The 25,776-nt window shown below is 42.2% G+C and overlaps 1 protein-coding gene across 12 annotated transcripts in view; it reads right to left on the bottom strand.

Annotated features, from left to right (window-relative positions):
• Positions 1-23,073, bottom strand: part of Dclk2 (doublecortin like kinase 2) — a 129,952-nt gene extending 106,879 nt beyond the window's left edge. For 3 of the 12 annotated variants that reach the window (XR_015735741.1, XR_015735740.1, XM_087899423.1), the window contains exons 1-2: positions 22,445-23,065; positions 9,231-9,562 (exon numbers count right to left, since the gene is read on the bottom strand). Coding sequence is in view for 8 of the 12 variants with exons in the window: in XM_087899423.1 (XP_087755549.1) it covers positions 9,231-9,562; positions 22,445-22,865 (753 nt within the window). In the remaining 4 variants the exon portion in view is untranslated. Of the gene's footprint in view, positions 1-9,230; positions 9,563-22,444 lie in introns of all 12 variants that reach the window. The other 9 variants (XR_015735739.1, XM_087899421.1, XM_087899422.1 and 6 more) reach the window with 6 other exon arrangements.
• Between the last annotated feature and the right edge of the window lie 2,703 nt (positions 23,074-25,776).

Below are 25,776 nucleotides of genomic sequence, written 5' to 3'. Positions count from 1 at the left end.
AACTCACAGGAAAAAGCCAGGTAGATCAGGCAGCCTGCCTGTAATCCCTGAAGGCAGAGTCAGGGATGAAATCCCTAGAGATCTGGCAGCCAAACTAGGCAAACAGGCAAATTCCAGGTTCAATGACTCACCTCAACACTTACTGTGGAGAACAGCAAAGGGGAACCCTGATGCCAGCCTCAGACATCCATACATGTGTGAACATGTACAACCATATGCACCCCATTCCACATATACACACACCCCTAAGAATTTCCCTGGATGTACTTTCTAGTATTCCTTGGGTAAGAATATGGCCGCATACCTATTGCAGGATGATCTTGAAAAATAAACATGTGTAAATCGTCTGGCACTCAAGATCGGTGTCTTATTAACTTTTCTATCATTAAAGAATCTTATAGATGTCATCCCTCACTGTTTAAGTACAAACTCTGCCCTATAACAGAACTACATCATAGGAAATGAATATACCAAATTATATTTATACTTCCTGGGCTCCACACCATATGATTAGTTTGTTGGGCACAAATTATACTGATCATACTCTCTGTTTCTTGGAAGTCTGAGAAATTACTACATCATCACTGATACTACCTAGGAGAAAAAGTTCTGCTTGGAAAATAAAAGTCACTTTCAGCTTCTAAAACTTATAAGACATTTATCTTTGGTCATATATAAAATATGGACCACTAACTAAGTGAAGAAACACAGAACATGTTAAAACATGGGTAAAGTTACCTAAGTCGACTTTTATAAGTTTTCATTCATACAAGCATTATTTTACATAAAAAGAAAAGCTTTTTATTCACATTTTCAAAGGGCTGTCAAAGTTGCTCAGTGGTAGAGCCCTTGCCTGGCAATCACACAGCCCTGGGGCCTTGATACCTGACTCAGTAATGAATTTATTTCCATTTTCAAATGTTCAGCCATAATGCTTTACTACAGAAAATAGGTAAACTAACAACCACTAGAGATTAGATGCTCAGGAATCTAAAACCTTCAGAGATACAACTGTGTATCTTATAGCAGCACCAGTGAGTTCTCATACATGACGCTCATAACTCACACTTGAAATGCTTTTTAATGACCTTGCATGTGGACAAACAAGACCATTTTCAAACATCAAATTCCTTCAAGCTCATTCTTAGAGATGCCGACCATAAGCCAATACAAAACAGAAAAAACATTTATGAAACTTTTCAAGTAAGAGTCTGAAGTGCCTATGAAAAGGGGAGCATTCCTTCTGGGTAGGTGCTGGCTGCTTCGATATGAACAGTCTTTAGACTCTGAACATTAAATCTCCACGGAGGTGATACTAACTGCAGAGCTCACTGCACTGACTGAGTCTGGCACTTGTATCATACTACAGTTAAAAGTCCTAAAAATATCCAAGGAGAATAATCATGAAAAAAGTACACAGTTTGAGAGTGAAGCGTTTCTATATTAACATCAACAAATGCATGAGGTCAATTTTTAAATCTGAAAAATTACATGGGGCTACTGAGAGAGCAAGCATATTTTCCTTCATGGAGCATTTTTATTTAATTTAGACTCAATTCGTTCTTCTTCCCTGAGAATGTGGAGGGCATGGCCAACCTTAACCTTTGATCTCTGAATAACCAATAAGGAGGAAAATCAGCACCTCTACCATGAAAAGGAAGAGTGAGGAGTTGAAGCAGAGCAGCTGACCATGTGCTAACGACCCAGGTAATAACTAGGCATTGCGAAAGTGAGGATGGAAAGCGTCCCAGACTCTAAGATGGCTCATATGGCAGGCACACCAATGGCTGCCATGCTCCCCGAAGAGGACACTGCACGTGGGCATCCCAATGCTGGCAGTGGTCCCAAAGTCTGGAAGTGTTTTACCCTAAAAGCATCAACTGCAAGCAATTTCTAAGTCTGTTTTGCCTCTGCCCATGACAAGAACCAACTTGTTCCAAAATTCTATAAAATGTTTCTTTCATGTTAAACTCTGCTGTTTCTGGGAATGCTAAAAGCTAGAACTCTTCACGTACGTGGGGAAAGTTATATTTGGACCTTTCAGCTCTGTAGCAGGAAAAAAAGAGACATTTTAAAAGAACTTTGCCACTGTGGCTTATTTCAAAATAGGCTTTCTAACTTTAAACACGTTTGAAAGGCCTTCTTTCCCTATGTGTTTAAAAAGTTCAAGGCTTTGTTTCTTATAAAACAAACAAAAAAAAACTTTATTTGGGTAAGTAATCAAAGTTCACTGTGTGTTTAAACAAAATTATGGAATGGCCTGTATTCCTCTTTATAGATCATTTTTCTTAGTCATATCATTTATAAATATATGAGTTTTACATTAGGAATTTTCATTTATCGTTCTTCTTTTTCCTTTTTTGCTGGGTTTGGGGAGGGGGACGGAACTTGGGGCCACTCCCATGCGAGTCAGGTGTTTAGTACTGAGCTACACCCAACTTCAAGATTGAACCTTTTTGTTTTCCTGGTTTTTTGTTTGTTTTTTTGTTGTTTTGTTTGGTTGGATTTTTTCGTTGTTACTGTTTTTGAGATGGGGTTTCTCTGTGTAGCCCTGGCTGTACTAGAACTCACTCTGTAGACCAGGCTAGCCTCAAACTCACGGAGATCCCCCTGCCTCTGCCTCCTGAGTAAAGGTTGTACTCTTTTAAAGATAATGAAAAATATGACTTTTTTTTTATCCCTGTACCAAAATACCTTCAGGAACCTACAAGGACTAAAGGTTTCAGAGATCCATGATCAGCTGGCTTTAGAGTATGGGCCTCAGACAAGACAGAAAACCAATGGGTGAAGCACATAGCAGAGAAGGCTGCTTACTCAGCCAACAGACAGTAGTAACTGAGAGCGAAGAAGCCAGAGCAAGGCATCACCTCACAGAAATATCCCCGCGAAGCTCCTCCCAACAGCCAACCAAACTGCTGTCCCATCAATCAGCTACTCCAGTGATGAGGTTAAAGGCTCTGCCATGTTCCAACATCTTCCCAAACCCCATCAGCTAACAAGCAACCAGATAGCCTTTGGGTGACATGCTTAATTTAAACCCTTACACTATGACATTGTTTCTAAGTACTAAAAAACTTAAGATTAAATCATGATGTTTGGTACCTAACTTTAAATACCTACAAAAAGCATTTATGATGTCTTTCCTTAAACATCTGTGAAGCTGCACTACCTAAACATGCATAATAAAGACAGACTGAAACCCAAGTCATCATATTATAAGCCACAACTTCCCAAAGTTTGTGTCCATTAGACAACACAGATGTTCTTGTAGCCAGTCTGTCGAAAATAGAGGTCCAAAATAAAGTTCAGTATGATATCTACTAACAACGTCAATACTCACAGAGTATTTGCTTTTGAATAACCTCATTACACTAAACCAGGACTTTAAAATCTCAGCACTATTAATATATAGAGCCCAAAGAACCATGTTATAGTTGCCTGTGAATCTTAGGATCCTTAGCAACTACTCTGCCTGCCAATGATCAATCACCAGAATCCCCATTTCTAGTTGTAACAACTAAAAACTGAGTCCAGATATAGCTCTATGTCTCCTAGGGATTAAAAAAAATCACTGCTGGTTTAGAACCCATGAGTTAACTTAGATGAAATTCTAAAAGGTAACCTAAGTGATTTTATTAAGACTTTAGATATATGAGTTCATCTTACTAATAAATTCAGATCTTATAAATGGAGTCAATACCAATAGGGAAATGTAAACATTCTAAAGAAGGAAAAAATTCAAAGTGTACTAACAAGGACATGAATGCTGCTATCACATGATCCTCATAATGTTTTCAACCCCGAAGCCTTCAGGTTCACACAAGAAACCAACACCTCTCAAAAGTCCACTATTGCAGGGATGAGATCAGGGACAGCTCACAGAGAGTTGTCTAAAGGACAATTTCTGCCTTTGTGTCACAGACCCAGTCAATGTTAAACTAAAACAAACTCAGGTAGTAAGTGGACTAGGACAAAGTATGCTTAAGACAGAGAGTCTAAAATTGTACACAGTTCATTAATATGTTTAAGTTTCTTTCTCATTTCTCTTCAAAAGAAATCTGTCATAAAAATACACACATCACATACACTACACACTACACCAACACATCACACACACCATACAAACACACTACACACACCACACTATACCACACACACATACATACACACATCACACACATTACACTGCACAGACATACATACACACACCACACACATACATATGTACACCACACGCATCACACTAAACCACACACACATACATACACACATCATACACCCCACACTACATCACATGTACCACACACATACATATACACACCATGCACATCACACACATCACATATACCACACACATCACACACACACACATATACACACCATCCAAATCACACACACCATACACATACATATAAACACCACCCACATCACACACCACACTACACCACACACATACCTACACACACCACACACATCACACTACACCACACACACACATACACACACCACACACACACCACACTAAACCACACACACCATACAAACACACACTATGAAGAATCTCTAGAAAGCAGTTAGACCTGGGCATGGGCATAGTGGCTCACACCTTTAATCTCAGCACTTGAAAGCCAGAGGCAGGCAGATCTCTTTGAGTTCAAGGCTAGCCTTGTCAACATAAGAGAATTTCAGAACAGTCAGAGATACAAAGAAATCCTGTCTCAAAAAAAACAAAGAAGAAAAAAAATAACAACATCAACAGTAAGTAGTTAGTTTAATCAACCCAAAGAATAAAGACATTTTATGGAAAGATAAAGTAAAAATGAACACTGCCTAAGGTTTTCATTAATCTTAAACATAGCCCAATTCCTTGCTATTTTGAGAAGAACTACTTACGTATGTGAGAGCCTCTATTTGCATGTGTGCCTGCACAAAAGAAGAGGGTACCAGACCCCATTATAGATGGTTGTGAGCCACCATGTGGGTACGGGAAATGAACTCAGGACCTCTGGAAGAGCAGCCAGTGCCCTTAACTGCTGACCACTCCGTTAGCCCCAACTCCTTGGTATTTTAAAGCAAGAGACACTGTTCTATTTCTCCTTAAACTATACACCAAACAGAAAATACCAAGTTAAATCACAATTTTAAATCACAAAGAAAGCCACAGCTCTTCAAGAATGGCCTGAGTCCCAAGAATGTAGGATCCAAAATTGTGTATACAAAAGTCAAATCTATACTTTTTTTCAAACAATGTATCATGTCAAAGTTTGAAAACATCACTTTCTTTGCACATGGAAAATATGTGAGTTAATAAGACATAACAGGAGATGTAAATATCTGGATATGGCAGGTCTACAATCACAGAACTTAGGAGGCAGAGGCAAGTGGATGCATCAACTCTAAGCCAACGTGGGCCACACAGCAAGACCCTACCTCTGAAGAGAGACCAACTAACCAACAAGTGACCAGAGTGTAGCCATCTTCCAAGGTTTCAAAGGTCACTTTCAGACTGTTTAACTTCAGGATGATGCAGAGGGATCACAACAGTAAACATTTGGTTTCTGATGGCAATGACAACCTGAATTACATACATTTATTTATTTATTTATTTATTTATTTAATTTATTTACAGCCCGACCACAGTTTCCCCTCCCTTCTTTCCTCCTGTTCCCTCCCCCTGTACCCCCAGTCTACTCCTCCTGTTTCTGCTGCATTACTTCTTAAGTTGTCTTTCCTATCCTTGTGAGCAAAATAAAAAATACAACACACAGAGCTCACTCCTTGTTTCTTTCCTTTAGCCTTTTCCTCAACTTTAGATTTCCCCAAACACACATGGAAATGGCCAGTATGAATGAAGGAATGGAATGTTTTCACATTTGCTATTTAACTGGTAGCAATCCATTTTCCTGACTCCATGCTGGGCTTAAAGTTCCTATGCACAGTTTCTTCTGTGTGTTTCTCAGGCTATTTAGGACAAACTTCCAAAATGAATGTATGAGTTCAAGCAGTAAGACCTTTGAGAGAGTAACAAACATTTGCTTACTGCTTTCAAAGCTCAGAAATTGTCCACTTCCATCTCCTTTGACAAGGTCAAATCACTGAATCCTCAAAAACATTGGACATTTATAGTGTTATATTACTTGTGTTTTAATAAGTAAGGTTTGCGTGAAGTTCAGAGGGCAAAGCAGCCACCCTAGACAGCCATACAGGCCAGGGAGTGCTGGCACACACCTTTAATACCAGAACTCAAAAGACAGAGTTAGACAGATCTCTGTGAGTTCAAGGCTACCTTGGGCTACACAAAATCAATCCAGAAACAGACCCTGTGGTGGTGGTTCACACCTTTAAACTCAGTTTTGGGGAGTCACCCCTTTAATGGAGAGAGGTGGAGACAGGAGCAATATGGCTGGGCAGAGAGAGGAATATTTTTTGTTTGTCTGAGAGTTGGTAGAGGTTAAGATATCTCTAGTGGCTTGGCTGGTTTGCTTTTTTGACCTTCAGCCTGAACCCCAATATCTATCTCTGGATTTTTATTATTCATGCAACAGAAATTTCTCTTTCTAAAAAAAAATCAATTTAAGCACCAAAAGGAAGACTGAAGGACTGTTGGGTGATTTCAGGAACAAAGCCCGTGTCTCACTCATACTAAACAAATACTCTACACTGAGTCACAGTCTCTGTACTCATTAGTAGTTTACATATTTTAATGGTCACTGCATATGTCTGTGCTTTCAAACTGTACAAACTTTTAGTCACTTTTCCAGGATCCCCTAATATTAAGTTGCTATAACTCAACATAAAACTGCTGCTTGACATCCAGAAATTTAAAGTTTATACAGTCCAAGCAACCTTACTTATTCTAATTTTCCCACTATTTTTATTCTTGGAAAATTTTTTTCCATGTTGACATAGCTACTGATATAGTTTCATTGTCTTTGTTGAAGATATCACACATTTCAGACACAGAACTTGGGAGAATAGACTTGGAACTGACCTGCAAGCCTCCTTCCCAAGGACTAGCTCTAGTAGTACCTGAAGATGCTATGCAAGCTGCCAAAGGAAAAGAGAAATCAACAGTCCTACCCAGCTATAAAACTTATGAACCTCAGTGATACCTTTCTGACAAGACACCCCCATGGTACAATAACAGCACAATGGTACTTTATCACGGGAATGATCAACATCTGTCTAATAGAACTTAAGGTCTACTCAATAGAAGGGAATGCACACCCAGTACTATAAACTTAGTCAATATCTATGGCTAGAGAGGTCCGAGACCCTAAGGGAGAACCCACAATTGCCAAAATCAATATAATTTCTAACCATATTCTAAATGCTTACTCTCATACCCAAAGATAAGGGTAACTGTCACCCCTCCACAAGAAAACCCTTCTTTTTGTAGTAAATAGAGAACATTATAGAGATATACAACTGGTCCACACGTAGAGAATATGTGACCACAGGTGCTCAGCCCCAACTGGTTTTCCTACAATGTAACTCCTACTCCTAAGGCCCAGAAAAACCATGGAAGAGGGGGAAGAAAGAGTGGAAGAACCAGATGACCCAGAACACTTGTTGCTAGTATCTTCTAGACGTGACAGAAAACTGTAGCCATGAAATCTCAACCATACAGTTACCTAAAGAAGACTTGCATAATGACACCACCAGTTGACATGCCAATGCAGATGAGGGAAATTTCACAAAGCCCCACCCCTCGATGAACAGAAGAGCTACAGGCAACTAATGTTGGCTGACAGAGAAAGAATAAGTTTTCCTCAAGAACGAGCATCCAGATAGGTTATCCAATCCCAAGTGGTCAACCCTTAACACGTGTACAGCAATATGGCTAGGATTAAAGCCATGGCTTTAATGGCTGAATCCAGCCCACTTCTTAGCTTTATTCTGAGAGTTTAGCCTCATGGCAGAAGTATTGGCTGGAGCCATGTTTATTGCCACAACTCTACGGCGTTTCAAGGTCTCTACCACCACCAAAAAGCATGCAGTCAGCTTTTCATCAATACCACTTAAGTGTTTCGTGTCAGGAAGCCTCTCTTAAACGAGAGTGCTTGCCTCTAGCAAGCAGAGCCTACCAGAGAAAAGAGCTGCTATCAGCCATGCTTAACTCTATTCTTTTCTATCCAGAATAACTTCCCAAGCTCTCTAAGGCTTTAAAGTGGATTTGGTCAGTCCCACATTGGCACATCATTCTGTTGACTGAGGTTTGTGTCCTACCAGGTCTCACATCTTTTTAGTACCAAGTAAACACACAGAGGCCTACACTAATTATAAACTGATTGGCCTAGTAGCTCAGGCTTCTTATTAACTCTTATAACTTATATTAGCCCATAACTTATATTAGTCTGTGCTAGCCACGTGGCTTGGTACCTTTCTTGACAAGGCAACCACATCTTGCTTGCTCTGGGTCTGGATGAAGACTGCAGACTCAAACTTCCCTCTTCTCAAAATTCTTGTTGTTTCACCTCTACTTCCTGCCTGGTTGCCCCGCCTATACTTCCTGCCTGGTTACTGGCCAAACAGCATTTATTTAAAATATAAGTGACAGGGTACAGACCATTGTCCCACAGCACAAACCACTAAACACTAATGGATAATTATTTCTGGATAACTTCCTGTTTAGCACATGACACCACTCAACTTATCCTTTTCCTGGAAATGTACATCTTTCTTTCTAAAAAACGAGGAGTACGAGGATTCTGAGATAGCTGGAAAAATGGGAGGCCCTTACATCTTTCTTGCTAAAGGCTAATTCCCACATACTCCTCATGTAAATCTGCGGGGACCACTTGCAGAAGACCACGACATTCTCTTGCTGATATAACTGCAACAGCACGAGGAGCTGGACATGCTGTACACCTCTAATCCTGCACACAAGAAGCCAGACATGCTGCATGTCTGTAATCCTGCACACAAGGAGCCGGACATGCTACATGTCTCTAATCCTGCACACAAGGAGCCGCACATGCTACATGCCTCTAATCCTGCACACAAGGAGCCGGACATGCTACATGCCTCTAATCCTGCACACGAGGAGCCGGACATGCTGCAAACCTCTAATCCTAGCACTTGGGAGGACAGTGGAGCCCAAGCTCAAGCTTGGCCTGTTCTATAAGGCAAGTTCCAGATTGTATAGGACACCAGCAAACACCAGCAAAGATAATCAACATGTAAACTCAATGAAGGCAAGATGGTGAGCTGTAGGAAGCACCACCTACCTGCTTTCCATCCAGGGTGCACAGCCTCTTGACCACACCTGAATCTAGTTTAATGGCTTCGGTGATATCTGTTAGGACCTGCTCAAAAGAATGGGCAGTCTTTTTATTGAGAAGGATCCGCACGGCTTTCCTAGGCTTCACTCCACTTCGTATCACAGTCACTAACTTGGGTTTGATGAAGTCCTTGCTTTCTTTCACCTCGCTCTTCACAGAGGCCACGACCAAGGCTCGGGTTGTACATCCCTTGATGTTCACAGACCAGTTTGGATTAACGTTTTTGGTGTAATCAACTTTACGAAATGGTTCATTGGAGGCGCACACGTAACTCTCTCCTAAAAAGCAAATAACAATTTTATTAGCACAATATCAGATCTCTGAGCGTTGGCCATAGTAAGCCTGGATGCATTAGGTCTAAACAATGGCTTCTGGAAGCCTGTAACTCCTAAACCTGTGGTCACAGAAAGGGGGTGCAGTATAACGCCCCGTTCCTTTAACATCCTCCCACCTCCCTTTCTTCTAAAGTACCTAGGTTGGTTTTCAGAAAATTACAGATATAATGTGAAAAGCACTAGGCCCAGAAATGAAGAGTGAGACCCTGTGTTTTATTTTATCCAAATGTCTCACCTTTGATAAGTCATTACTCCACACTTTGATTCTCAGGATCATTAGCTGCAGAATTAAATGAATCAAGTAACTAAATTACAAAGTACTTCATGATTCAAAATGCAAACTAATTTATTCTTCATAAAAGCTCATCCTAGCCAGCCATGGTGGTATGGTAGAACCCTGCAATCATAGCTACTCTGAAGGCTAAAGTGGAAAGATCTGAGTTCAAGGCCAGCCTGAACTCAGCCTGGGGGAGAGGGATTGTACTGGGTATGGTAGCTCAAGCTTGTAGTCCTAGGAGCAGAGGTTAAGGTAGAAAGATTGGCACCAAGTTTAATGATACTCTAGGCTATGCAAGGAGTTTCAGGCCCATCTAGGCTACACAGTGAGACCCTGAATCAGAAATAAACATAAATAGTTCATTCTGGTTGAAATAATTGAAACAAATATATTCATAAAAATTAAAATCCTTCTAATTTCAGTCAAACAGCAATCACTAAATCCTTACACAGTGGACATCTTATATTCAGTTGTAGTTATCATCCATTCAACTACTGAAGCACTGTGAGGGGAAAGGTTTGGCCCCTCAAAGCAGCAGAGTGCTGGCACTGTTTTCTCTAGAGGAATATAAATTTAAAATAAAACTATAGCTTCAAGTGGACAACTTTTTCTGTATCTTCTTAAATGGGAGCAGATATTAAGCTAAAATTATACAGTCATTTCTCACAAAGCTTAATCAGGCTTTTGTTTAATTAAGAAAGGCACAGAGGCTATACTGCTTGCCCATTGTTTATCAATATCTAAATGTTTTACATTCCAAAATGTCTAAAATTCCTACTGAAAAGATGGTACTTTTCCAAGAAATATATAACTTGCTCAATTATTTTAGTACTAACTTTTGGACATGGAAGGTTACATGCTAAGATTTTCTCTGAAATATAATCACAAAGAACACATTATTTCATATATTTAGTACAAAAAGATTCATTCTTGATATAGTAATTATATCAGATGAGTCATAAATGTTTTAACCAAAATAATGAAAAAGAAAGCCTGAGTATAAGCTAATAATGTCAATATTGAGTATTATCAAACTGTTCTCCAGGGCCTGATTAGTAGAGAACCTCAGAGATGCCCAAAGGCTCCTGCACAATGAGTGACAGATCAGGGATGTGGAAAGGAATGCTGAGGACATGTCACGTCTTCTGTTTAGAGGAATGGTTAGGGTTCTGCCTGGGAGACGCAGGGAACCAATCCTAAGCTATAATGCTCCTCCTACAGCAGCACCCTGAAGTCTTCCCCAACCATCATCACCCGAGTTGTCATCTCCACAGAACCATTTCACAGTATGGTCATAATAAAACTGTACAGAATTTCAAAAATAGTTATCAAATTAATAAAGCCATGCAATGCACATGTATGTATTAGTGAGAAAAATATGATGGTGCTATCATTGAATTTTACAGAAAAAGTAAGAGTCATATCAAAAAAAAATCTTGCCATTTTATTTTTGATGAAAACTTGATGAAAGTTCTGACTCGAAATGTGTAATAGAAGACTATATAAAAATAACTTTAGCAAGAGAAGATAGTTGTTTCTTAAGACAGGGAGATATTAAGTCAGTGGTAAAGTCTTCTTAAAAATAAAAACAAGGTAAAAAGAAAGTGAGCAGATTTTCTATGTCAATCTCCTTTGATCAACCAGGCCCTGCACAGATGTCCTGGGTGGTTTACCCAGGACACATGCTTTTCAACTCATGTCTTAATTTCCTTCTGCACATGGGCGTGGAAGAACAGAAACAAGCAGGAGAGCAAGCCCTTCATGTGCAGTTAGAAGTAGTTAACTCCTTCCCTGTCCCCCCTTTCCCTTCATAATGTTCCTACTAAAAACATGTAGACCAGTTCTATAATTTGGAAAGTTCTGAGTCAAGGTGTCCATAGAATAGAGCTTCACGCTTCCATGGTGTGCATGTGCACATATACAGTTTTCTGCACACTGAGCTTACACGCTATTGGTTTCTCATAATCATTCTCTAGTGAGTTAAGATATATATATAGTGATCTTGTTCCTTCAGCAGATCCAAGCCTCACCCTGGTCCAGCTGAAACAGTCACTGGTAGACAGGTTATGAAAGCATAGGTAAGGTTTTTACTTTCCCTAGTTGCTCTGAAAACAAACCCTGGTTATAATCTAGGACATAGACAAGTGGTTCCCAACCTTCCTAATACTGTGACCCTTTAATACAGTTCCTCATGCTGTGATGACTCCCAACCATAAAATTATTTTCGTTGCTAATTCATAACTTATTTTGTTACTGTTACGAGTCATAATTTGTGTTTCCCAGTGGTCTTAGACACCTAGACAACCCCTGCAAAAGAGTTGTCCAACTTCCAAAGGAATCACAACCCACTAGTTGAGAACTGCTGTCCTGGACACTTCTTCCAACACCTTTGCCTTTTTAAAAATCTGTTCTTCCTGTGTCCCTCAGTGCTGTGCTGGTTGCTTAAGGGGTAAGTGTGAGTATCTCCTCCTCCTCCACTATTGAGAATGATGCTGGCTGTGGGACAGCTACATATGATTTACAAATCAGGGAATTCATACACCAGCAGTTTTAGACTACTTGTGTGTTATTCAATATCGTCTCTCACATTTGCTATAATTTAATTATTTAGGTCACTAACTAGTTTATAAGTAATCCTGACATTCAAGTCAGAAATTCTGTGACATGAAATCTGGAGCCCATGGTTTTACTTCATTCTTGTAGAAGGAGCAGGCAGAAAACCTTATGAGGAAAACAAAACCTGATTAAGCCTGAAACACAGACTCTTCACTCCTAAAGAAAATGGCGGACATATTAATAAACAGACATTCAGCACACTTAAACAACGGAATGCAGAAGAAAAACATGGAAAGACATTTAAGGCTTAATACTAGTAAATCTTAGGAATTTCAGTGCTTTCATAATTTCCAAATCTAAGGAAAATTTTCCCCAAAAGAATGTAACCAAGGAAAACCACATTCAGGTATGTGTGCTCTTGATGAAGCCTAACGTTGGTGAGCTTCTGAGCGCACTGTAGTCTAACGCGCTCATTTCCATCAGAAGATGAGCACCCCACATAGCTGCTAAGAAAAATACAGAGTAGGAAAAAGTAAGACTGTTTCATTAGGTTACTGTGTCAAACGATTTCATTGGGTTTTCTAACCAAACCGTGCACTGGCTGAAGTAAAAATTATGGGAATTATCAAGGTAACACAGAATCCCCTGCTCCAGCTGGGGTACTACGTGCACTGTACCCCTGTGTCAGGCCTCAGGAGCATCCCTGTCACCTCCATCTGTGGTGGACACAAAATGAGGTGGGGGACCTCTATGATCACATTTTCAACACATCTGAAAGCTAAGCACAGTCCTCTCCTGAAGCTACATCCAACTGTTGGGTTTATGATGTTTTCCACCAGGGCAAGTGCAGAGAAGCTACTGTGGACGCAGGTATGAAGAAAGGGAGGTCTGTATACTGGGGTTTCCACATAGAGATCTAGGAGTGGAAGCATAATTAATAAAAACTCAGTGACAGATATTAGGGCTCAACCTGAAGACCAGAAAAGCAAAGCAGTCAGTCACTGGCTCTGACCTTAACCTCTGTAAATGGTGATCCTGCCTCCAGGAATCTCAGAATGAGACTGACTGAGAGCCGCCTCCTCCCATTTTATAATCCTCTCTAGTTCTGGGATTAAGGGCATGTACCACTACTGCCTGGTTTCTATGGTAAACTACTGTGGCTACTGGGATTAAAGGTGTATGTCATTGTAACTACTGGGATTAAATGTGTGTGTCATTGCTGCATAGTCTGTAAGATTGGCAAGTGTGGCTGTTTTACTTTTCCAAGCTTCAGACAAGCTTTATTTTTTAAAATACAAATAAAATGACACCACAGGAAGTTTGTCTTAAGATCTAAGAAATTAGCTAAATGTGAAAACAGAAATTCTACTAATGAGACCAAAAATAGTTCTCATGCAGTAGTGTAAACTAACAGATCCACGGTCTGCCTTCAGTTCCTCACACTTGGTCAAGGGTAAGATATCCTTAGCATTCACAATGGGAATTTTAATCTTGTGTTGGTTTTTATCATAAAATGCATGCATCACCCCATTGTGAAATACATCTAAATAACTATTCCTAAATGAAGCACAGCCACACAAATTCCTGCCCAAAGCTCTAACTCTTTAGGTGCAAGGCTGGCCAGGAATTAGTTGGGAAAATAAGATAATACCTAATATAAAGATATGCTCACAGCAAGTTAAGGGCAGAGAACATACACTTACTAGGAATAGAAGTCAGTTAGCTATATAGCTGGCTCAGTGCACGGCATTCTGAAGGGCATTGCATCAATTCTGCACACCAACATAGCTTAAGCACTGAAGGGAACCGTGAAGAGCAGTTTAGTTAGCACAAACAGTACCTGCAGCTTTATCCTGCTAGCTTACATTTTCACAGCCCATGAAGGTTGGCCAGTTCTTTTGCGGCCACTGTGCTTGGAAGGCACTGTAGTATGAAAGCTTTGCATGTCATCTTTATGTCTATAAATATCTTTAAGTTGCAATGCAGTTAGCATTTTCTATCATTTGTATGCTAGACTTTTATGTAGATTGTTTTACCACCATTGGTGGGGGTGCTCTAGAGCAGTGGATCGCCACCTTCTTAAAGCTGTGACCCTTTAATATAGTTCCTCATGTTGTGGTGACCCCAGACTACAAAACTATTTCATTCCGTACTGATATTTTGTTTGTGTTTTAACAAATAAAGCATGTCTGAAGATCAGAGTGCAGAGCTCAAACACTAGAGGCCAGGGAGTGAGGGCACACATCTTTAATCCCAGGACTAGGAAGTCCATGCCTTTAATCCCAGCACTAGGAGATAGATACAGGAAGGGTTATGGCTGGGTGGAGACAGGACTATAAAGAGGGAGGAGTCAAGAGCACTGCAGTCTGAAGGCTTAGTGGAGACAGATACAGTTTGGAGATGCAGTCTGAGGTCAGGATTGCCCTTCGGTTTGAGCACTGGTAGAGGTAAAAACTCTCTAGTGGCTGGCACTCTGCTTCTCTGATCTTCAGCATTAACTCCTATATCTGACTCTGGGTTTTTATTATTAATACCAATTAGAATTCTTGCTACATCATTGCTACTTCATAACTGTAATTTTGCTACTGTTATGAATTGTAATGTAAACATCTGATATGCAGGATATCTGATATGTGACCCCTGTGCAAGGATCATTTGGCTCCAGGAGGTCATGACCCATGGGCTGAGAACCATGAGCTGGAATCTTGTAAAGTAGCACTCTACCACTGAGCCACACCACACCCACCTGCCACTGTAGACCAGGTTGGCCTCGAACTCACAGGGATCCGCCTGCCTCTGCCTCCCAAGTGCTGGGATTAAAGGCCTGCACTACCACTGCCCGGTTCCTATTCTTATTTTCAGGGGACACGAACACACTCAGGTTTTGTAATCTCAGGGGAATATGAGGAACAACTTCTACTGTCCCACATAGTAGTACAATGACTACAGTTAACAAAAATTAAGTGAAATGCTTCCAGGTCAATAGCACAGAGGATTTTGAAAGTTCCTAGCACAAACAAGAAGATGTTTGAGGTGACAGATATACCAGCTACCGTGACATGATCTTTAGCACTGTGTCCATGCATTGAGATAGCTCACAATACCTCAATACCTCATAACTATAACCCTATGTATCAAATAAAATCAAATATAGCCAGGAGTGGTCATATATGTCTCAAACCCAGCACTTGTGAGGCAGAAGCAGGTGGATCTTAGTTCCAGGTCAGCCAGAACTACAACAGTGAGACTCCTGTCCAAATAAATAAATAAATATGAGTAAATAGGGAAAAACCTGCAACTATAAGGCTAGTGGAAGAGTTTCAAACTGAAAGATGGTTGACATCTGCAAAAAAAAACAAAAAAACAAAAACAAACAAACAAACAAAAAAAACTGGGGCATAATGAGTGTAGCATCCCATTAACTGGCTCATCCAAGCAGCGGTTCTCTAGCCTCTGGGGTCCTTTAGCTCTCCTCTCCTGCATCCTTAATCTTGCATGAATCTAACAGCATAGTTTAGCCCTCAGTTTAGGCAAGTAATACTGACTATGACTGAGCTTCAGCACTCAGCACAAGTAACAAAAGTTCAGAAAACAAGTGTTTGTCCCAAACTGAAAGACAGACAGACAGACCTTCCAAGAAAGAGAAGATTTGAGGGAAGGACAGATAAACAGTAAGCAGGGCAGGCCTGAGATTAGCTCTGATGTCACAGTGCCTGGGCACCTGGAAGAGAGAAGGGGGCTGGGGCTGGGGAAGGAAGAGGAGAAAAGGGAGAAGAAGGGGAAGGAGAGGAAGGAGGAAGACAGAGCCAAAGTTTTATGAGTCTCCACATGGTCTGTTCAGAGTCAGAGAAATAAGATAGGCAGGGCATGGTGGTGTATGCCTTTAATCCCAGCACTTGGAGGTGGGGGTGGGTGTCAGACATAATTCTACTGGAAGATTCTGAAGACCACGAATCAAGTATCTCTAGGAGCCAGGCTACTAAGTATTTAAATGTACTCTAAGATTCATGTGGAACTTCCCAGCTACTGACTTTGATCACTAAACTAAGGAGACATATATCCACTGGGCCACTTTTCAGGTTCTTTCATTTACACAGGCTTAATGAACATGCATGGAGCCAGCAATACATTTTTGTGGCTTTCTTCAGGTGAGGCAAAATACTTTTCAGAGATGAAGATGACGAGCAAGGAAATGAGGGAGGAGACTATCACCGACTGTGAGGAAGAATTTTATCATTATTTCAAAATTTATCTTAAATTTGTAAAAAATATCCCAAGGAAGAGCTCAATAAACAAATTGTTCTACATGTATATTCCAATAGCAGACCATGGAGACAGCTCCGTCAGTCACGTGGCTGCTGCACACGCATTAGGATGTGCTGGCTAGTCTTACATCAAGTTGACACACAAACTAGAGTTACCCAAAAAGATAGAACCTCCATAATATTCAGCTGTAGGGCATTTTCTGAATTAACTATTGATGGGGGAGGATCCAGTTCATTGTGAGTTGTTGAGCTGGCCGGCGTGGGTGCTCCGAACCAAACTTAGGCACTCCAGAGCAGCCAGTGCTCTTAACCACTGAGCCATCCCTCCAGCCCCAGCCTGGCTGACCCTCAAAGAAAATAAGGGGTTAATAGTCCAGATTATGTATCTCTCCCACTACAGATGCCTCCCAAGATTATGGAACTTTCAAATGAAACAGTCATGCTTAAATCAATTCAGCTGCCATCTCAAAAATCCATAACCCAAGTGTAGTAGTTACATTCTTCATTGTGTAATAAAAGCAACTTAAAGGAAGGGTTCGCCTGGGCTCATACTTTGTGGGTGCAATCCATCAAAGCCAGAAAGGCAGGTCTGCAGGAATGTGGGACATCTATATTCAAAAACAGGAACCCAAGTACTAAGATGGATTTCTCCATTTTTACTCAATCTAGGATCCCAGTGCCCCCTATATTTGGGATGCATCTTACCAAAGAATCTAGAGACTCCCTCACAGACATGCCTAGAAGTTTGTCTCCTAGCTGATTTTTAGGTCCTGTCAAGTTAATAACCAACATTAACTACCAATCACACTAGGTGACTGATAAAAACTGAAACATACTACCCATGGCTCTGTAGGCCAAGCATCTAGTGAGACGTAGCTTCTGATCACAAATGACAGCTCCCTTTGGCAGCTTCCTACAGCAGAAGCAGACAAGCCCACACGGACCTCCTTTGGGAAAACAGCGGTCCCACCTAGAAGGGCTTTGTCCTCACATCACCAGCCTCTTCTCCGTGGATGGTGGAGCAAGTTCAAGCAATCATGAGTGCAGAGTTCTGTTTGCCCAGCATGTGCTGATCTCCAGAACTGGAATGAGTGAGTGAGTGAGTGTGTGAGTGAGTGTGTGTGTGTGTTTAAAAATCTCAAGTGTCATGTCTACCTCTTACCACTAGACAAAACAGCCATTTCTTTATTCTCTCTGAGCCCAAGTTTCCTCATTGTACAGTACAGAGGACAATGCAGTCATGTCTCTCATCAGGTATTATAAGTAGTAAGAGGAAACGAACCAAGCAAAATGTCTTACTCAGTAATCACAACTAAAACATTTAGTAAACAATGCTAGTGGTAAGCAAAAGCAGCTCTCTAACCCTCAGGGTGGCGGCTTACCTCCCAGTAAAAGAGATAAAAGTTAGTAGTGACATGGGGATGAGGGAAAGACCTAGGCAGACACCTCTTTGCCTATGAATACTGAAGAAAGTAGCTTAAGAATCACTGTCAGAGAAATCTAATTCCCTTTATTTCACTTAATAGAACCATAAAATACCCACGTCCATGGCTTAATCTTGTGAAATGTTGCCCTTGTCTTATAACTCCCAGAGCATTACTGTATTATACTCAGTCTCACAACTGCCCTCTCAAATACTCATTTTCTTCCCCCAGTATTCCATTCAAATTTTAAATTCCAAATTCTTCTTCTGCAAAGAACTTATTATGCAGCTGTGTATGGCATATCTGCTTTTCATACTCGAGGAAGAGGGTGGTGAGAGTCACAGAAAGTGTTACAGGAGGCATTCCTTCCACATTGGCAAGTTTGCAAAGATTTTGTTTCCCCTGACTATGAAATATCTCATTAGCTAAAACAGAGTCCAATTTTTTCAAAATATGTATTTTTACAAATATCTAGAACCAACCAACCATTATAAACATTTGTTTATATAAAAGTCCTAGGACAAAGTATTAAAACTATTTCTGAGTCAATGCATTTATAGAATATCTAAGACTCCTGCCCTCAGAGTGCTCTTAGCCTCCTATAGAGAACAGACTCAAGATGGCACTTGTTAGACTATATAAGTGAGGTCCCAACCACCAATAATCCCAGTTCCAGGAACCCTCTGGCCTCCATGGGTGTTCGCATTCACCTGGAAAACAGAAAGTCACATAGGTACACACACATACACAGAGGTAAAAATAAATAAATATCTCAGGGACAACCAGAGAGCCTCAGTCTGCTGTCAGCCATGATGACCTACATTTGATCCCAGAGAGAACAGAGTGGTGGACAGAGAGATAAACTTCTAAAAGTTTTCCTTTGTCCTCCACATGCTCAAAACGGTATGCACATTCATAGACATACATATAAACAAATTTAATAAAACAAATTTTAAACACAAAATAAAGAAATTTCTTCATTACTTACTTTCAGTAAATGCTAGGTCATTTTATATATCTATAACCAGGTGATATAACTTACGTTATATCAATTACATTAGGCAAAAGGGGTGACAAGTGGGGAACAGTGCTAAGAGCCCTCATCTGGACATTCCGAACAGACCTTCAGAGATACTCCAAGCTCAGTGAGCTCAACCCGATTTTCCCACACTTACTGTCTGGAGAGAGAGTCCTACAAGAGTGTCCAAGAATAAACAGATTTACAGGAACCCACACCACCCACTCAGCAAAACTAATCCAGAAAGCTGAATAAACCCGTTAGCTGGTTTAGGAACCATGCTAAAGGAAAACTGTCCTACACCAGATCAGCTTGATTCTCCAGAGACTTTCAAGGTCAAGGGTAAGAGGGAAAAAAACTGGGCCATGCAAATTTCTTTTGTCATCTGAGTTCAATGGGACAGTGGCTAGGAAGGAGTCTTGTAATCTTGAATCAAGTTCTCTAGTCTTAATTGAAGACAATTTTAGTTTTGTTTTAACCACCTCCTAAAGTATGTTTGCTAGCATGGAAGAGGCAAAGGAAACGAAATGAAACATTGTTTAACAGCTGACTCACTGTTAGAAGTAGAGTGGTTTGACAGCACGGCCAGCTCTGTACTCACTGAGGTAAGTTACATCAGAAAGCAGCCTGGTTCGGTGGAATAAGTCTAAACATTTGAGCACATGATTTTAACTGAAACCTGAAACTTCATATGTGTCTATGCATGTTTGCATATGTGCAGGTACACATGTGGGGATATGCATGTACATGACTGTGTGCATGCACGTGCTAGGCTGGGGTTGATGCTGGGACTTATCCTCAATTACTCTTTCACCTTAAGTAAGGTAGGGGATGTCTCTCCATTAACCCCAGAACTCACTGATACAGATAGTCTCAGTAGTCAGCTGCTCTGGGGATCCCCAACTCTGTCTCACAAAGGTAGAACTAAAGGCAAGCCTCCACCTCCACCAGCAATTATGTGGGTTCTGGGGGTCCAAATTCTGCTCCCCACACTTGCATAACAAACACTCTTTTTTAAAAGGGGGATGGCGAGAAGGCTCAATGTTAAAGACAAGTTCTATGTATTCCTGGCTGGCTGGGAACTTAACTATTTAGAACAAGCCGGCCTTAAACTTTTGGTGATCCTCCAGCAGCCCGTACCTCCAGAGCTCTGGGATCACAGGCATGTGTCACCCTGTTCAACTAAGAAGTTAATACAGAAAGACCCACTGTTAGACAGATTTCTACTATAACCAAAAAAGTTTAATTTTCTTCTTTTACAGTCATTTTATATGATGAAAACTCTTGAACCAAGTCAGCAAAGGCACAGAAACCATTTTTGTACCATTATTTACAATGTGGCATAATTGTTTGGACTTTATGTGTAGTCAGTGTTTGCCCAAATCACCATTCTCCAAATATCAGCAAGTGAAAAGACTTCAAAGAAATTTCCCAACCATCTATTTGGACTTGAAGTGACTCAGAAGGCCACCCATCCCCTAGGACTAGATGTATAGCATGTGTCTTTATATTAACCCAGAAAATGCTCTTATCTCTCCTTTGAAACAGTTTAATTTAACTTAACAATACCTTGTCAAAATAACTTCAGAGAAGGACCCTAGCATTATTAACCCTCTGGAGGTGGAGTGGGGACATCACCTGAGGACCGGTGAGTAACAAGCCTTTCACTGCACTGGTGCTCTGACATGGGGATCAGACAGAAAACTATCAGGATCAGTTTTCAGAAAACTGGAGACAGGCGGATCTCTGTGAGTTCAAGGCCAACCTAGTCTACATAGTGAGTACCAAGATAGCCAGAGCTACGTAGTGAGACCTTGTCTCTACAAGGTAATGTGGTCCTCTCAACAATGTTGTCTTCACTTTACTGGCACACCTACAGGTTTCTTACCCTCTTCTTTTAGTCTTTAAAACCAAAACTCACTACTAAGGCAAAGTGTAAGCCCCTTCTACTGCTAAATTACACAGAAGACAATTATAATTGGGTTGTCATGTAGCCAGAGCAAGGGCACCATTTGCTAAAAGTAACGAAGAAACTCAGGCACTTTGAGGACTCCTCAGAATGGCTACCTTATTTCCTTTGGAGGTGAACTGTAAAAGAAAAAGCATAAGCTGAGGCCTGTTAGAAATCAGTAATCCTGGCATGCATGCTGCTTAGGTTTCCTCACCTGTGGAAAGGGAGAAAACGACTTCAGAATATAAGCTTATGCTGAAATAAGAAAATCATCTAATTCAGAGATCAGTTTCCTCCCTCTTGTTGCTATGGCTACATGGAATGCCCTATTTGCATTAAGAAAGATGTCTGAGAGGTAACTACATGTATACATTCAGTCCATACACATTAGGGGATGTACCTGGTCTTTCTGGGTGCTGTTTAGAACTGAAAATCAGGTTCATAACTACCAACCACCCATCCCTTCCTGAAAGCAAATAAATACTGCAGAAACTCAAGAGTGACCCAACATATTACCAAGTAGTCCTTCTGAGTGATGCATGGTTGTTGTGCCAGGATTGCTAATTTCTAATAGGCCTCTGCTGACGCTTCTCTAGTCCCTAGTTACTCTCTTCAGGGAGAAGGCAGGAGAGATTCACCTTGATTCACCTCTTTGTCGACCAAATGTGGAAAACACTTTAAGCGCGGCTAGTTTTCCATTTTGTCTACACAGGGAAATCATCTGAGGAACTTTCAAAACTTTAAAAGCCCAAGTCACACCCCAACCATGCACATCATAGTATCTAACGGGTGGGTGGGGTCAGCCACCTATACTTTAAAAAGTGTCCAAGATGAAGCCAAGGTTGAGACCTGCTATGCTGGATCGCCCCTCTTGATTTCGAGTGACTTCTGCCATAAGTGAAATCAGAGAAGCCAACCTGGAGCAAGTCAGAACCACAGCGATGCACAGAAGGTACAGTGGGATCCCAAACACAGGGACATCACAGGTGTTGCGCTGAGCTCCACCAAAGGTTACCCCGTGCCTCACTGGAGGACCATGCTTCCAAACAGCTTGCCCTTCCAGCAAAAAAATAAGTTGGCTAATTTTAAAGGTACCATTGTCTGTATTTGTCTCTACTCATTAGAATTTTCTTCCAAAAAAAAATAAAAAATAAAAAAAAGGCAAATCTCTTGAGAAGGACAGAGAATGTGTGCACTCCAGCGCAACACAAACTACAGAGGAGCTCTAAACCCCCTCGCTACCTAGAAAGCACACGGCAGGTTGCCCGGCGCTAGGCGGGGAAGCGCCCAGCCCACAGTCACTGCACCTGCCGAGCCTTGCCCGCCCCTCCTACCTTCCAGCAGCTCGTCCAAGCTGGTGACCTTCCGACTGCCATCTATGGTGTAGATTGTGCGGACCCCTTGGGGCAGGTTCACATTGTCAGACAGTGAGCGGGTGAGCTCTATGAGGAGCGCATCAAAGGAACGGAAGCGATCGTTGGAGATGGCAAAGACCAGGCCTTTGAAGTAGCGGTCCCCATTCCGGTAGAAGCGTGCCTTCTTGGCCTTCTTCTCCGAGCTTAGGGCCTGCAAGGTCCGCGTGCGGTAGAAGCTGCAGTGAGCACTGTGCGCCGGGCTGGGGATGAGCCCATTGCCCTTGGGGCCAGAGATGCTGCTGCCCCCGGAGGAGCTGGGAGCCCCTCTCCGCGACCCTGGCCGCGGCCTTTTGTCCCGTTCTTCAAAATGCTCCAGCTCAATGCTCCTGGTGCTGGCCATCGCGGCTGCTCAGAGATAGCTCTCCACAAATAAATTAATAAAGGAACGTCCCCACCGCCCCAGCCGCAGAGCGCTGTGATCTGGGCGCTCCGGCCTTAAAGCATTGGGACACCTGGCTCGAGCACTCGGGCCATGCTCGCAGGTGGGCCCGCTCAGCCAGCTAAAGGCGGCCGCAGCTCGTAGCTGCCCAGCTCATTGTCCCGCGCGCCCTCTCCGTCGCCGCCGCCAGCTGGGAAGCCCCACGCCCCCCAAGCGCCTCCTTCGCCGGGCCACGCCTCACAAATAGCGCGCGGGCAGCGGGCCGGGAGCCACTAAGTTGAACGGCCCGAGGCTTGCCCTGGTTCGCGTCCAGCCCGCGCTTGCTCTCCGGAGCGCCGAACGGAGGAAGGAAGCGGAGGGGGTGGGGTGGCGCGCGAGCGTGGGCGAGGCGCCTCGGGGCTGTGTCGCACGGCCTGGGGTCCCGGGTTCCCGTCGCCGCCTCGCGCGCTCCCGGGCCCGGTCCGCGGCCAGTGAGCGTCCAGGCTGACCGGGGATCCTCACGCAGCGCTGGGCCCCTGCGGGGAGAGCGCAGCCGCCTCCCACGCGCGCACGCTTGCGGGCGTTCGCGCTCGCGGCCGTCTGGCAGGGCCTGGACCCGGGAGGACACCTCCTGTCCCTCTTGGGATACCACAAACCACAGGGAGAGGGAGGTGGTGAGGAAGAGGGCGGCACAGCGCGACAAGCGGCTCGACCGTTCTTGGAGGCCCCGCCCGCCAGGCTGCGGGAGCTGCGCGCTCCCGGGCGTGGCCGCGCGCTCCGCAGCCGCGGGGGCTAGCGTAACCCAGCTAGCCAAAAAACTACAAAGGAAGGAGACTCAAGGGCAGCAAGCACATCCTTAACCCGCCTCTCGATGGTCAACCGAGGCCAACCTAGGGCAGAAATGCAAAAACATAGCACTAGGTTTGGACGTGATATTTATTTTTTTATAAACGACCCATGCATTGTTTTATTTAGAGATCCTTTGGGGGGAGAAAACCTTCACACTTTCTATTGAAGATTCGCTAACGCGCTAGTTCCAGTAACTTTGAATGAATAAATGATTAGAAGTTATTGGTTTAGGGAAGGTCGATTCAATCTACTATTTGTCGAAAGCTTGCCATCTGCCAAACATTAGTCAATCCCATCATTGGGGATGTTCAAGTAGAGAATGGATGGAACTCCTGGGCTCTTCCCCACGTGTTCAATCTGAACTCACAGAAGTGGGCTGACAATCATCCACCATGCATAAAATCTTTTCCTTAGCGGTGTTTGGTTCACAATAAAAGCGTATTTATTTAGTTATTTCACTTTGGCGATGAAGCTCAAAGACATTTGGCCCTAATCTGACATGTGAAATTAATGATTCAGCACCTGGTTCTTCAGTGGTTCTAGACGCCAACTCCAAACTGTCCTTTAAGGTAGGATGTCAAAAGAGCTGAAGTCCTGGAACCACATGAAACAGGAATGGGTGGGAACACAATCTTCAGCGTCATTGAAGCAAATCGCTTTTCATAAGGGCTTTAATGAATATTATACAGATCAAGACCTAGCTGGCCACAACGTGAGAGCTAATGGAGGTGGAGGAAAAAATTGTTCCATGGCGTCCAAGATGACTCAGTAGGTAAGCGTACTTGCTGCCAAGTCTGATCGCCTGGGTACTATGGCCAGAACCCACGTGGTAGAAGGAAAGCATATATTCCTGCAACTTATCCTCTGCCCTCTGCATGCATGCCATGGCATACAGTGCAGGGAATAAATGTAAAACCTTTTGAGAGAAAAATTGGTCCCGTATTCCAGCTCTAAAGCAAACAAATTGGGGGCAGGTGGGCTTTAAAGAGGCAACGACTAATTAATCTGGATTGCTTTATGGCTTAAAATTTATAGAGCCATAGCAGATTTTCCTCTTTCACGAAATTGTAGAATTTATACAATAAGATGTTTAAAACTGGCATTTCCCTTGCTGGGATTTTCCCCTTCTCAGAAACACAGTCTGACTTGCTAGTTGTTCATCTGCTGTTGACTGTCTGACAACTAGGTCACTTTCTGAAAGCTGGCACGTTGGCCTTATCTCTCGCTTGGTTGAGAATTTTCTCCATACTGCTTTGTAACTCACCTTACTCTAACATTTACTTGAATAAAAAAATTGGGGAAGTATTTCAAATACTTTTCCATTTCTCAGTTACAGGCAATTCAAGAAATTAAATCTCAAAACAATCCCTCTTTCTCTCACATTAGAAATGACTCCTTCCTGTTCTTGGTACTTAATTTATAATCACAGACTATGTACTGAGTGTCAAAATTTCACTGACAATCTGCAACAGGAATTTTCTAGAAACTTGTAGAAAGATCTTGGCAGAAAGCAAAGGGCTATCGTTTGTTCTCCACACCCAGGCTAGCGATGTGATTCAGAACAGTCTTTGGCACCCTACTCATTCTTATACTCCTCAAGTCCACATTGCCCAGGAAGGAGGAATGCAGATGTCCATGTGGTATAATCTGTTTAAATAAAACTTCACTAAATACTCCACTAAGTAGCTTTATATTAAAAAAAAAAACCAACAACCTTGCCTTGACTGTTTCCCAGTTTCACCTCATGTTACTCTATTTCTCAAAGGCCTTGTCATGTCTTCATTTTTTTGGCCTCAAGCTTCCGCTTTGAGAGGCAGTTTTCCAGCTATCCCATTACTTATTACATAAAAGATGCCCACAGACCTTTTAGGCTGCAAGCACTTTGGAGATCTGCTGTCTCACGTTTTTGTTTCTGTTCACTGCGTGCCAAGCTCTTCTCCCAGAAACAAGTAAAAGTGATGAAGTAACCGTTTCTTAGTGGAAGGGCCTGGAAACCGTAGACTTGAGTTTTTGAAACAAAGCACAATTTTTAATTTCATAACCT

The sequence above is a fragment of the Myodes glareolus genome, chromosome 20, assembly GCF_982192425.1.
Source record: "Myodes glareolus chromosome 20, mMyoGla1.1, whole genome shotgun sequence".
Taxonomy (NCBI): domain Eukaryota; kingdom Metazoa; phylum Chordata; class Mammalia; order Rodentia; family Cricetidae; genus Myodes; species Myodes glareolus.
The sequence above is the reverse complement of the archived record's forward strand: the minus strand, read 5'-3'. Positions and strand labels throughout refer to the sequence as shown.